General features: G+C 42.9%; 1 protein-coding gene across 1 annotated transcript; it reads left to right on the forward strand.

The window, feature by feature from the left end:
• Positions 1-1024: 1024 nt before the first annotated feature.
• On the forward strand, positions 1025-2145 carry LOC133903729 (uncharacterized). Its single transcript, XM_062345170.1, has one exon. It carries the CDS (start codon positions 1226-1228, stop codon positions 1883-1885), a length of 660 nt encoding a protein of 219 aa, XP_062201154.1. The 5' UTR covers positions 1025-1225; the 3' UTR covers positions 1886-2145.
• The last annotated feature ends 11086 nt before the right edge of the window (positions 2146-13231 follow it).

Here is a 13231-nt window from a genome sequence, read left to right on the forward strand (position 1 = left end):
GTGAGGGTGAACTCCGTGTTCTTGTAGACATCGGTGCAACACACAACATAATTGATGAGTCCCTTGCACTTTGACTGGGGCTGCCATTGCGCCGTATTTAGATACCGATTACTGCCAGCACTGATGATCGCATCATCAACCGTGGCCTATGCCGTAACCTACCATTTGTCATTGAGTGGGAGGTCTTCTCCATCGACGGCAACACCTTCCCTTTGATGAGTGACACCAACACCATCCTGGGGACTCCATGGCTTTGTAGCCTACGTCTTATCCTTTGGGACTTTGTTCGCTTGGAAATGAGTTTCATTCACGACAACCTGACTGTTTGTTTCCTTGACATCAACACTACTTCACCTCCACCTTCTCAGGTGCCATTCTGGGTGGCGCATGTCACTTCACTACAGTCGCTAGCATCTGTTCTGGTCTTGCCTGCTTTCTCCTCAACACCATCGGGTGGCCACACGGGGCTTATTCTCTAGACTGGGTGGTAATCGTACTTTAGCAACAACCATGGAGGCAAGACCATTGCTAGGGCTATCACCGATCTTCACAGCATGTGAAAAGCGCGAGAGCCCTAGGGCCGGCTGCCGCCACCACCAAATCTTCAGATCAAGTCATCATCAAGTTATAAAATATCTTTTGAATAGGAATAGTTTATCTATAGTTAAGGAATAGTTTGGATTTAAATTAGGAAGAAACTCATAGTTTGCTTGGTAGTCAAGATAGGTTCTCTCTATATAACGAGAGATATTGTATCTTTTTAAAATTAAAAAAGAAGAGATCATATCTATTATCTTTCTCGCTCTCCATTCATGTGTACTGTTCACTAGTACCATCGCCACCAGCATCGTTGCATGCCACTCCTCTCCATCCTCCTTGCAACTGGCCACTCTGGAGCGTAAGAAGACCGTCTAACCCCGCACTATGGTCTTCTTTGATTATGATCTCTGTTATTCTTCTACAAATAAACGCTCACTATATAGACCTTTTGGTAGAGAAGAGAGGACGAAGAGGAGGCAGGAGACAACATGGACACGGGACCAAACGACTTGTCCCCAGACGCCAGCTCGTTTGTTCTCACTCGCTGGCTTGCGCCCACATTGACGCGCGCGCGGACCCGCCTGCCCCAGTGCCCCTATATTATCTTCGTCGCGCGACTCACTTGCCGCTCGCCTCGGCTCACACACCTACACTGACCAAAGCTCCTCTTGCTCGCCGTCTCGCCATGGAGGCCTCGCCGTCTCGCAGCGGCAGCTTCTCCCGCGCCGGATGGATCAGGTGCAAGGCGCGGGAGGCGACGTCCTTCGAGCACCTCGGCGTCGACGCCGGCCTCGGTGAATCTTTCAACAGCTCCACCACGTCCTTCATTGACATGGACCCCGCGGAGCTGTTCTCCATGCGGTGGACGTCGGACGGCGGCGGCTTCGACTTCGGTCTGCCGTGCGCCGGGGAGTGCTCCCCGCTGCTTGTGGGTGCCGGGGAACTCCTCCCCTGCGAGCCGAGCGGCAATTCCCGTGACAGCGGCATCTCGTACGCCGACGTCTCGCCGGGCTCGTCGCCGGTTTTCCACTCGGCACAGAGCACGCCGGCTTCCGTGGCCAGCTCGCGGCACCCAGGCGCCAAGCCGAGGGTGCCACTGCTGGCTACGAGGAGGTTGCTGCTCAGGTACCTTCGCTTCCTCGTGCCGCTGTGCCGGAAGGCGAGGGCGCTGCCGCTGCGAGTGTTCGCCCCGCGGTCCAGGGCCCTGGCCGCGATCCCGGCGCGGCGGTCCACCTCCAGCGCCTCGAACGGGGGGGAGTACTGGTGCCACGGCAACGTCGACACCGCCGTGCGCGACGCCATCCTCCACTGCAAGAAATCCTTCACTGCTCGCACTGAACGCTGAGCTGCTGAAAATTTGGTTCTTTATACCATTCAGGGGCACGACATGCAAGAATGGGCTCTTGCAAGAACACTTTTAACTTAGGCCGGCGAATCGAGAGAAAAGATGAACATACTGTGTCATCTAGATTTCTTCACTTAATTTTGATTTCGGTATTATGTACATGCAGTACAGTGTATGCGCTGATAAATTGAGCCCAAGGTAGTTTGACCTTATGTTGCACTTCCATTACGACGAATAAGATACTTGTGCTTCTAACCCGATTCTTCTCTATATTTTTTTTCAAAGGGAGGCCCACAACTCCCAGCCACAAAGGGACTGAGGAGCGTCTCCGGGGTAGAAGTCGGGGATCGAACCTGGATCTCCCACCTAGGGACAACCTCCAGAATCACTCGGTTCAGCTGCCCCCTCCGATTTTTTTCTACCTGGTGTAGCGAAAATGATTTTATTACATTATGATTGTGATTTTGTTAATTAATAATAATATAATTATTAGAAGTAACATATTTGTTAAGAATATATTAGTAGGTCCTATAGATACAATACATTAAGAAAAGTTTCACAAAGATTTGTCCTACCGAAAAATCCAGTATAAAGAAGTTTGCACTTATCAAAATATTATGTCTAGAGACTGTTAGGTTCATCGGACGGTCTAGTGCTTTGTGTGTTAAACTTATCAGAGTATTTTTGACAAAGGTGAGAAGACTGAGTACCTCATCAGATAGTCCGGTAATCTGCACTAGGTAACACCGTCGTATTTCTTGTAGAGAAGAATACAAGTGTAGAAGACTAAAGATCAACCCACCGGAAGATCCAGTGCTTGATTTGTGCACACCGGAGTATTTCTTGCAGAGGCGACTGCAAGTACTGAAGAATGAAGATCAACTCACCGGATAGTCCGGTGATCACATAGATAGTTGCACCAGAGTATTTTCAGGGAAAAGAAGAGAAGGTTTAACTCACCGGATGGTCTGGTGTGAATGGAATGAACACCGAATGAGTGCACTGAAACATTTTATATAGAGAGGCTACAAAGACTCGATGACTCAAGATAACTCACCGAAAGGTCTGATGATGGATTTGAAGGCACACCGGAGTGTCCTGCGTTCACAGTGGCATTGAGTGGAGTTCCAACGGCTAGTTTCTGAGTTTGTACTCACCGGATGATCCAGTGTTAGTTTACCGTTCTCAATGGATTATTCGGTGTTAATAACTTTTCTAAGCCGTTAGGAAAATGGCTAATTAGCAGGTTTAAGGCTATAAATATCACTCCAATCAGTCATTTGAAGGTGTGGCATGCTGTTGGAATCTAGAGGAAGCTCATACACACTTGAGAAGATATTTAAGCCACTAAAGTGCTTAAAGTGATTATCCAAAGCAATTAAGTACAAGATTAGAGAGTGTTTAATGCTTAGAAGTCTAGAGTGAGTTGTAATTAGGTGCTGCAGCTTGAAGAAGGGATCATAGAGTGATCTTAACTTGTACCGAGTGGTATGTTGACGCCTTCGAGTCTTGGTGACATAAAAAATGAGAATAAGGCCAAGAGCAAGAGGGAGACTAGTGGAAGAGCAAAATCATTTGCAAGTATGAGAAGATGGGTGGGTGCAGATAAAGATTTAAGCTCAAGTGATGAGTGCTTCATCACTCACTCCTCCAAGAGAAATTCTTTCTCAAGATTATCATCACGCAAGCCATCATTATACAAATGTCTTATGATCAAATATATAGATAACAATGTAAGTGATGATAAATCTGATGAGAACTCTTCCTCCTATGATGAACTCCTTTATTTGATCAATGATCAACAAAAGGCTCTAAAGAAACAATCAAAAGAGTTTAAAAAATTCAATGTACTTAATGACATTCATGCTACATTTATTTCAAATTATAAATAATTATTGAGTAAATTCAATTTATTAAACAAGGAGTATGATGAGCTTAAGGCTAAATTTGAGTATATTGAATCTCAATCTGAGGTCCATTTGGAGAAATCTACATCTTTATTTAATATCAATTATAAGGTAGATGCTTGTATTTCTTGTAATGATTTAATTGATTTATTTAGCTCACCTCTTTGCAATGAGATATATGTTAAGAATGTTTTTGTAGAACCATCTAATGAACTCATTGCGCAAGAAAATGACGAGCTTAAGTAAGAAGTCGAAAAGCTCAAGAATAATTTGGCAAGATTAAAGGGCAAGAATCATATATAACCTCCTCAAGATAATCATATTACTATGGTGAAAAAGCTTGTAGAGGGGTTCACCGTAGCATGCTTCAAATGTCAACAGAAGCCTATAAGTCCTTCTAATACAAGCAAGTCAAGATGGAGACCAATGAGAAGAAAGAAACAACGAACCTCTCAAACAAGACCTCCAACATCTACACTAAATCCAATCATAAGATCAAGATCAAGAGCAACCACTACAAGCTTAAGAAGAATAATAATGTAAAGGTGGTTACACATATGCTTGGGAGAAAGAATTAGAGATAGAACCAACCTATTTGGGTGCTGAAGGAAATCATCATAAATATGAAGGGATCCCGAAAAATTTAGGCTCCAAAGAAGACGTGAAGCCCGAGGCAGCTATGAGGATTTGAAGACTTGACTATCAAAATAAAGTGAAGGTTGAAAAAAAAAATCAAATGTATAAGATTGAGCATTTTGACGAAGATCATGATTAAAATGCTTAAAGTGATTATTCAAAGTAATTAAGTACAAAGTTAGAGAGTGTTTAGTGCTTAGAAGCCTAGAGTGAATTGTAGCTAGGTGCTGCAGCTTGAAGAAGGGATCAATGAGTGATTCTAGTTTGTACTGAGTGGTACGTCGGCGCCTTGAAATATTAGTGCCTCACCAGTATCTTGAGCTTTGGTGGCTCAAGTTTGTTGACCCTCTGACTTTGTGTGGAGCGGTTGCAAGACACGTGTACGGGGATGTGAAGACTATTGCCTTGATGATTCAAGCTCTAAAGTGATCGGTAAGTGACTGGAAGAGAGGCTAGTGGTGAGCCCTTACCTTGATGGCTTATTGTGCTTGAGACCTTGTCTTGTTGACTTGGTAGCTCAAAAGTTATAACCGGAAGAGTAGTACTGACCAGAAGCATATCATTTGTGGAGCTTCAACGTGAATTATAGGTGACATTCATACTATCGATACCACGAGATAAAAATCTCTTATCCCGAGTTTATCTTTCTGTCTTATTTACATTTCTACATTTGCATATTTATAATTTACTTTGATAGAGTGTATTATAATCCTCTTAAACAGTAGAGTAGACACAATAAGATAAAATTAAAATATATTTAAATAAAAATTAAGATATCGTTATCTTATAAATTTTTTAAAAACATTTCCTAATTTATTCCCAGTAAGATGTCACCGTTACTCACGTCAGGTCTCTGCTCCGAAGGCAAAAACTAATCGAGTCAAGCTTGGAGATCCAGGGTAACCCCAAAGCACATGTTTTTTTTCAAGTACAAGCTACGATCAGGCCTAAAGCGGAACGTCGAGTGTTCAAAGACGATTCGCAAGCCTTGAGATGCCACCTAGGCCCTAGAGCTGCAGATTTTCTCGCCAACACTGATCAGCGCAAGAAATCTATCCTGCCCTACAATCTACCTACTCCAAGATGCATAGTAGTTACTGGAGTGTAACATAGGATGGGATGGCGTCCTCTTGTACCGTGTGTTTGGTTCACCGACCTGGACTGGATGGAATCGTCCCATCCATCTTTTTGCTTCCTGTCGGCTGTTTGGTTTAAGATCAGAAGCGGATAAGGACATCTAAGAGAATATTCGTTGAAGATCATGGATCAGCTGATATCGTAAAATAACTGGACGGACTCGTCCATATTCGTCTGTCCGAGCGTGGGTAGTGTGATTTTATATTTTGTATTTAATTTTCGATTTTATTTAAAATATAAAAGTGATGTAAGTTTTTTAAAATATTTTTATAAGTAAATTAAAGTTTATTAGCAACCTATTTTAATTAGTTTAATTAAAAAATATAAGTCAAAATTTAAATAAAATTCTCTAAATAAGACTATTTTTATAACTTCTAATAATTTTTATTATCTCAAATAAATTTCAAAAATCTAAAAAATCACTAATATTCTTATCATATGATGCACTAATTTATAACTATATGATGCACTAATTTATAATTAACTTAGCTTATCTAATATATTCAACCAAATAGAAAACTAGCTTATTTTATTCTCTCTCATTCTACCAACTAAACAGAAAATTAACTTATTTCATACATCTAATCAAATAAAAAATTAAATCACCTTATTAAAAAAACAAAGATAATCTTATCTCATTTAATCTTGCTTTCCAACCAAACGTCCCCGTAGCGGGGAGGCATGATCCATCCATAGTTAAGAGAGTGTGTAGCTGATCCATACGTTGGCAGCACTATTCTAAGCTGATCAGCCTATCACCGTCCATCAGCTAGCTAGCTGGGCTGGGCTGGGCCTAGGCAGCTGATGGCTGGTCACCTGTCACCGGTTCACCACTCGCATGAGCATGACCACGCAGCCGCGCGGCGGGAATCATTGTGCCCGGCGTGACTTGATCGTCCGGCCGGCCGGTCGGAGCGAGGACAAGCACCCACCCGCTCCTGCAGCTGCTTGTACGGGCGTTGGGGCGGCGTTTGTTCGGCCTGGGTGCGGGACCGGCAGGCGCGCATATGGACGACGACGGGTCGGTTTCGCCGGAGAACACGGCCGACGCACGCGCGGGGAAAGCGATCGGTTCGCGGCGCCCGCGGATGACGGCCCACTGGCTACTGGGGGCTGGGCCTTGCGGCCTAGGAGTAAGACCGCGAGAGCCGATGTGTTACTGCCTTGACGGGAACAGTGTGTCGTGTCTTGATATCTTCTCTTCTCTTGGGTGGGTGCAAGTGCAACTCTAGCGCTAAAATTGTCCCTGCGCTATTGAATGTTGTTAAGGAAGTTGGTGAAAGAAATTTTTACGAGATCTGATTTTATAAAAAGTTTTTTTTTTATGTATATCACGTGACTCCCTTCTTCATCTTAATTATACCTGTCAACCATTGAATCAGAAAAGTACAGTATAGATAAGATTTTATATATATCTTTCGGTAAAGAGTCCTGTAGCATTTTTTTTTGCAAGTAGGATGCCTGTGTGCCAACTCGTATGTACCTTCGAGTATCCATTGACCTGCTTTAGTTTATTTAGTATATGCCCACATATACAAAATAAAAACAAGATGTATTTCTATTTAGGGGAGCGTGTTTTGGGTTAACCTGCTTGCATCCATACTGGCACCTCTTTTACGTGCTGCAGTAGTGGCTTCTGTAGAATACTAATGCTCAACGAACACATTTGTATTATATTGATCACAACAATATATAGACAAGTACAAGGTTCAAGCGTCAGCCTAGCTACTGGTCAACTAGATCAGTTGAAGATCCTACTATGAGGGCGTCTCCAATGTGCACAAGAAGTCGATCCCAAGCAATTAATACCTAGGGCTGAAAATGGTAGCGAAAATTCTTGTTTTATCGGACGTCATTTTCCTGAACTTCTGACCGTTTCTTGCGGTATCAATATTCCGAGGAATCGGAAACGATATCGGTAATTTGAATCGGAAACGGAAACGAAAACAATTTTGCCTCCTTCCGACCATTTCCGAATATTTCCGTTTGTAGCCGGTAATTTTTACCGATAATTACCGAATACCCACAACTAACTCCAGCCTCCCAGGGACTAGGTGACGCCACCCCATCGGTCCAACCCATCTCCCGATCGGATCGGCCCAAGCCTAAGCCCAACGCCGCCAGTAGCCTCTCGACCTCTCATGGCTCTTGATTCCAGAGTCCCAAGCCCAACGCCGCCGCTACCTCTCGACCTCTCTTAGCTCCTGAGTCCTAACCTCATCCAAACCGTCCGGGATCCGGCGCGGCCGCATTTTTCTCCGAGATCCTGCGCCGCCACGCATCCCTCCGGGCTCCTACGCCGCTGGCACGTCACTGGGCACCAGATCTGCCTGGTGGCTCAACGCCACGAGCCGACAACGCGACGCGCCAATGCCACACCACAGCAAGCCAGCGACGCCACGCCATGCTGCAGCGAGTCCACATCCACGCCACGAAGCGATGACGCAACGCAGCAGTGAGCCAGCGACATCACCATCCACTAACGCCGCCTTCACGTAACGATGTCGTCTGTAGGAGAAGCACAAGCGCCTGCATCGTCCCGCGCAGGCTCATGGAACCACCGACCCAGCCTCGTGAGGCCACCCCTCAAAGCTCGCCGACTACAACTAGTCCACCATGTCCTGGTAAGCATGCCACATTGCCACCCGCCCCTTTTCTGCAGAGCTCCATGTTTTCTTGGAGAAATTGTTTATTTAGCACTTGGACAATTTGGTAGTTAGTAATCTACTACTCTTCTTGCAAATATAGTAAACAATGAACATCAGACCTTTGTTAGACTAGTAGTAGGATACTTGGTAATTCAAGTTAGAAGCAATTGGTGAACAGAAGACTGAACATTAGCATTTCTTGAATGACCGAAGTAGACTAGTAAGCTACTGCATTAGCATTTCTTGAATGACTGAAGATTGAACATTTTTCATTTCATTTTGTTTTATAGGAAATCAGAAGCAATTGGTGGTTGTGCCAGCTACAAGTGAAAGTGCAAATATGAGTCTTGGGGTGTGTGCATCATCTGCAACACCTACTGCAGCAGCATCTTCTTCAGCTAAGAGGCAGTTAGAACCAAGTGATGCTAATGCAGTCCCAACAATTGGCACTGGTGGAAGTGGCACTTTGGGTGCAAATGCAGATGATGCAATAGATGTGAACCTGAAAAATGATGGACAACCTCCTGCCAAACAGCAGAAGAAGTGCACATTGGATATATGACAGTATTTCAACAAGTATACTACAACAGTGGAGGAAAATGGCAAGCAAGTTGAGCAGTTGTGGGCACAATGCGAGTTCAAAGGTTGCAATAACAAGACCAGCAAGGCTAGAGCTGAGAGCAACCGACAAACCACAGGGTTTTGGACTCATTTGAAGCACTATCATAGTATTGTTAAAGGTCAGCGGCAACTCAAATCAGAAACTAATCCTGAGAAAGGCATTACTATTGTTGAACCATACAAGTATGATCAAGAAGTAAGTTTGAGGAAGTTCTACACTGCAATTATCATGCATGAGTATCCATTCAACATAGTTGACCATGAGTATCTTGTTGATTGGATAAAATCTATGCATCCTAGCTTTCCTATCAAGTCTCGTGTCATAGTTAGAAAAGAACTTATGGGCATCTATTTGAAAGAAAAGGAAAAGTTGTATGCATATTTCAAAACCCTTCCATGTCGCTTGAGTGCAACTATGGATATGTGGACCTCAAATCAGAACAAAGGGTATATGTGTCACTGTGCATTGGGTAGATGAGGATTGGCGTATACATAAGAGAATTGTTAATTTCTTCCATGTCCCAGGTCGGCATACTAGTGAGAATATGTGCCATACCCTTAGTTCATGCATGTTGAAGTGGTACATCGAAAAGAAGATGTTTTCTTTGACTCTAGACAATGTTGCTGCTAATGAAGTTGCTATTAAAGATGTTATTAAAGACCTCAAGAAGCATAGCCCATTAATCTGTGATGGGCAGTTCTTTCATGTGAGATGTGCCAATCACATCTTCAATTTGGTTGCTAAGGATGGTATGAGTGTCATTGCATCTTCTATTTAGAATATTAGGGCATTTGTACTAACTGTGAAGGGATCTCCATTGCAATGTGAGGATTTCTTAAAGTGTGCTACTAAGTGTGGATTGGACACAAAGATGGGCTTGTCTCTTGATGTTTCCATAAGGTGGAATTCAACTTACACCATGTTGAGGGATGCCCTATACTATAGGGCTGCTTTTGAGAGGCGCATATCCTATGAACGCCGCAGATATAAGAAGATTGCTCCATCCCCTGCAGAATGGGACAAGGCAAGAATTCTTTTACCATGCTTGAAAAAGTTCTTTGATCTCACCGAGCTATTTTCTGGTACATTATATCCAACTGCAAACTTGTTTTTCAAAGGTTTTTGTGAGATAAAGTTGCTGCTTAGTGATTGGTGCAATCATAATAATCACACTATTAGTAAGATGGCAATTTCTATGAGTGTTAAGTTTGATAAATATTGGAAGAAGCCCAATGTTGCCCTTGCTAAGGCAAGTGTTCTTGATCCTAGGTACAAGAGGAGAATTGTAGAATTCTACTTGAAAAAGTTCTACAGAAATCCCTTTGAAGCTGAACTTGAAAATTTTTAATTTTGTCTTGAAGGAGATGTATCAATGCTATGCTTCTAGTTCTACTAAACCATCATCTTCAAAGAGCAATGCAGCTATTACTTCATCTGATGTAGATCAATTTATGGAGAGTATTGGTGACAAACTTGATGACTTCCTATACGACACACATGGCCCTAATGATGATGTTGCAAATGACTTGGAGAAATACTTGGCAGAACCACCGTTAAGGCTTAATAAAGTCAATCAGAATACATTTGATGTTCTATCATGGTGGAAGCTCCAAAAGGATGAATATTCTATTCTGTGCCTGCTTGCTCGTGATGTGTTGGCCATGCAAGTTTCAACTGTAGCTCCAGAATCTGCTTTTAGTGCTGGTGGTCGTGTTGTTGTCCCTATCGTAGCAGTCTTGATCTGGAGATGGTACAAGCACTGATTTGCACCAAAGATTGGATAGCTACAGCAAGAAAAGGTAAAAATCAGAATAGGTTCTTAGTTCTAGTTGTGCAAGAAGTCATTACCAATTTGCTAATGTAGCTACATTTTCATTACAAATTCTCCTAAAGTTTCTTCATTGCTCGCTGAAATTGAGTCTCTTGAAGATGGTGTTAAAAATCTACAGGTTGAGGTACAACTTCTATCCTTTTCACCTTGTTTTTTATCTGAATGTGCAAAGTATTGCTAGACAACTAGCTGCTAGTTTTCACTTCTATGTTTCCTTCTTACTTATGCAAAGTCTTGCTAGACAGCTAGCTGCCTAGCTGCTAGTTCTCACTTATATTTTTCCTTCATACTTATGTAAAAAGACATACTGCCATACTGAAAATTAATTGAATTATTGCTTTACAAAACTGCAGGATGAAGAGGAAGACTTAGCAGGTAATAATGATGATGATGAGCCAGAGTTTCAGCTATAGGCTGGTAAAGGCAATGAAGAAAGAATGAAAGATGGCTATCTTTTGCTTCAGACTTGTGTTATTTTAGTTGCTGCTATGTCAACTATCATTCTGTGAAGCTATGTCTATGTTTATGTGTCCTTTTGGTTCAACTGTTTAAACTTCATGTGTGACCATCAAACCATGTCATTTTGGTCCAGACTTCATTCTGTGTCCATGTCTATGGGTATGTCTGTATGATGTATGTGCCTTGTCACTTGTGAGTTGTGAGATGTGAATTATAAACTTATGTTTAACATTAGAACTTATCCTCGTATATTCATATGTATCATGGATTTATATTTATCATATTAAATGTGTCTTGTCCTTTATCATATATTCATATGAGATGTGTTTTAACTCGTATTGTCATTATGTCATGAAGTCATGTGTGACTTCATCGATCTTGTCGTATGAGATATGTGGTTTGTGAGCTACAGATCAACATATCGATTCTGAATTATCGATTCTCGATCGATACCGTCATATTTTCCGTCCGACATCATCGTTTCCGATATTTCCGTAATACCGATGCCGTATTCGTTTCCGACTTATCGTTTTCGATATCACTTCCACACAAAAAAAAATGTGAAACTGAAAACGGTTTTAGCCTTTTCCGATCGTTTTCGACCGTTTTCAACCCTATTAATACCGTCGTAGGACCAGGATCTATACAATGTGGCGGTTAGCTCCATGAAGAATCGGTCTCCAGCATGGAGCTAGGTCTGATACAATAAAAAATTACATTAATATTTGATATAAAGTTATAGCCCAACTGCCAACAATACATCTCCTTTTGATCTCAACCGCCAAGCCACACAGCCTCGCTTGACCGTTGCTTTCCTAGCCGCTGTTGGCCTCTTGCTGCTCCCTTCTTGCTCTCTTCTTCTATCCGTTGCTGCTCCTTCTCCCAACTGCCTGCATAAAAAGAGAAGACATGTTCATCTCCAAACAACACTAGTTCATGCAAAACCTAAGTCTCTCAAATGGATCCATCGGATAGATATTTCACATGTTTGCTTGCCTCCGATCCCTCGAATCCAAGGCTAAAAAAATACAAGTTTTCAATACATGCAAATTTTTGCCCCAAACCAGCCCACAGCTTTCACCCAGTCTCAGTTTGCCCCCACGACATTCAACCATTCCCAGTTTCCCCAAAATAGCCCACCGACTCATTGCATGCAGAGTTTTAATCCTTTTGGTACCGCAGGAAACTTCCAACAGTATGACCAGAAAATGTTCCTACGAGCCAATGTACTACATAGCAAACTCCTTTCAAAGCTGAGAGATCAGAGATGTGATAAGTGAGCTAGAATTGGCGGTGAGAATAATATCGTCTACATACAGTAGGAGATAGGAAACATGAGATGCTAATTTGAAAATAAAGAGAGAAGAATCAGACTTGGATGCATGGAAGCCAATGGAACAAAGAAACCTGGTGAAGCAAAGGAACCAGGTCCTTGGGGCTTGTTTTAAACCATATAGCGAGTTGTTGAGTTTGCAGACATGTGAAGGATAAGAAGGATCAATAAATCTTGCAGGTTGTTGACAAAACATGGTTTCAAATAGGGAAATGTGGAGAAAAGCATTAGAAACATTTAGCTGGTGTATAGGCCAAGATTGGGAGGTGGTGATGCTTAAAACAACTTGTTCATGTGATAGGTAAGGGGGTGCCCCACAGGGTGAGCCCCACGTAGCTAAATGGCAACCGTAGGTTGATATCCATGAGATCACAACTTCACCCTACGACCAGGGCGGGGCTCAGGCGACCAACCCCTGGTCAATGAAGGTAATCTCTACTGGTCACATGCCGAATACTCACCTAACCAATCAAATCGCATTAAATACTGTCCACTCACATTTTTCCTTCCCTAGGCACCTCCTTTCGGCGAGTATGATCGGGGGTAGATGTAGAGTTGGAGTGACCCATCCTGTAGTATTTATTGCTATTGGTCGGCCTCGCAAGCGAATGTGATGATGCTCTGCAGACGTGATAGGGCTTGCACGGCGACCAGGGTAGGATGGGCGTGCATGCCCCCATAATGATGGCCTAGGAGTTGTTGGCTTTGTCAGAAGTATGTCTGCTACTGTACCTGGTATGGTCTATTTATATGATCTTCTTTTCCCCCGTTAT

This window comes from Phragmites australis, chromosome 21 (assembly GCF_958298935.1).
Source record: "Phragmites australis chromosome 21, lpPhrAust1.1, whole genome shotgun sequence".
Taxonomy (NCBI): domain Eukaryota; kingdom Viridiplantae; phylum Streptophyta; class Magnoliopsida; order Poales; family Poaceae; genus Phragmites; species Phragmites australis.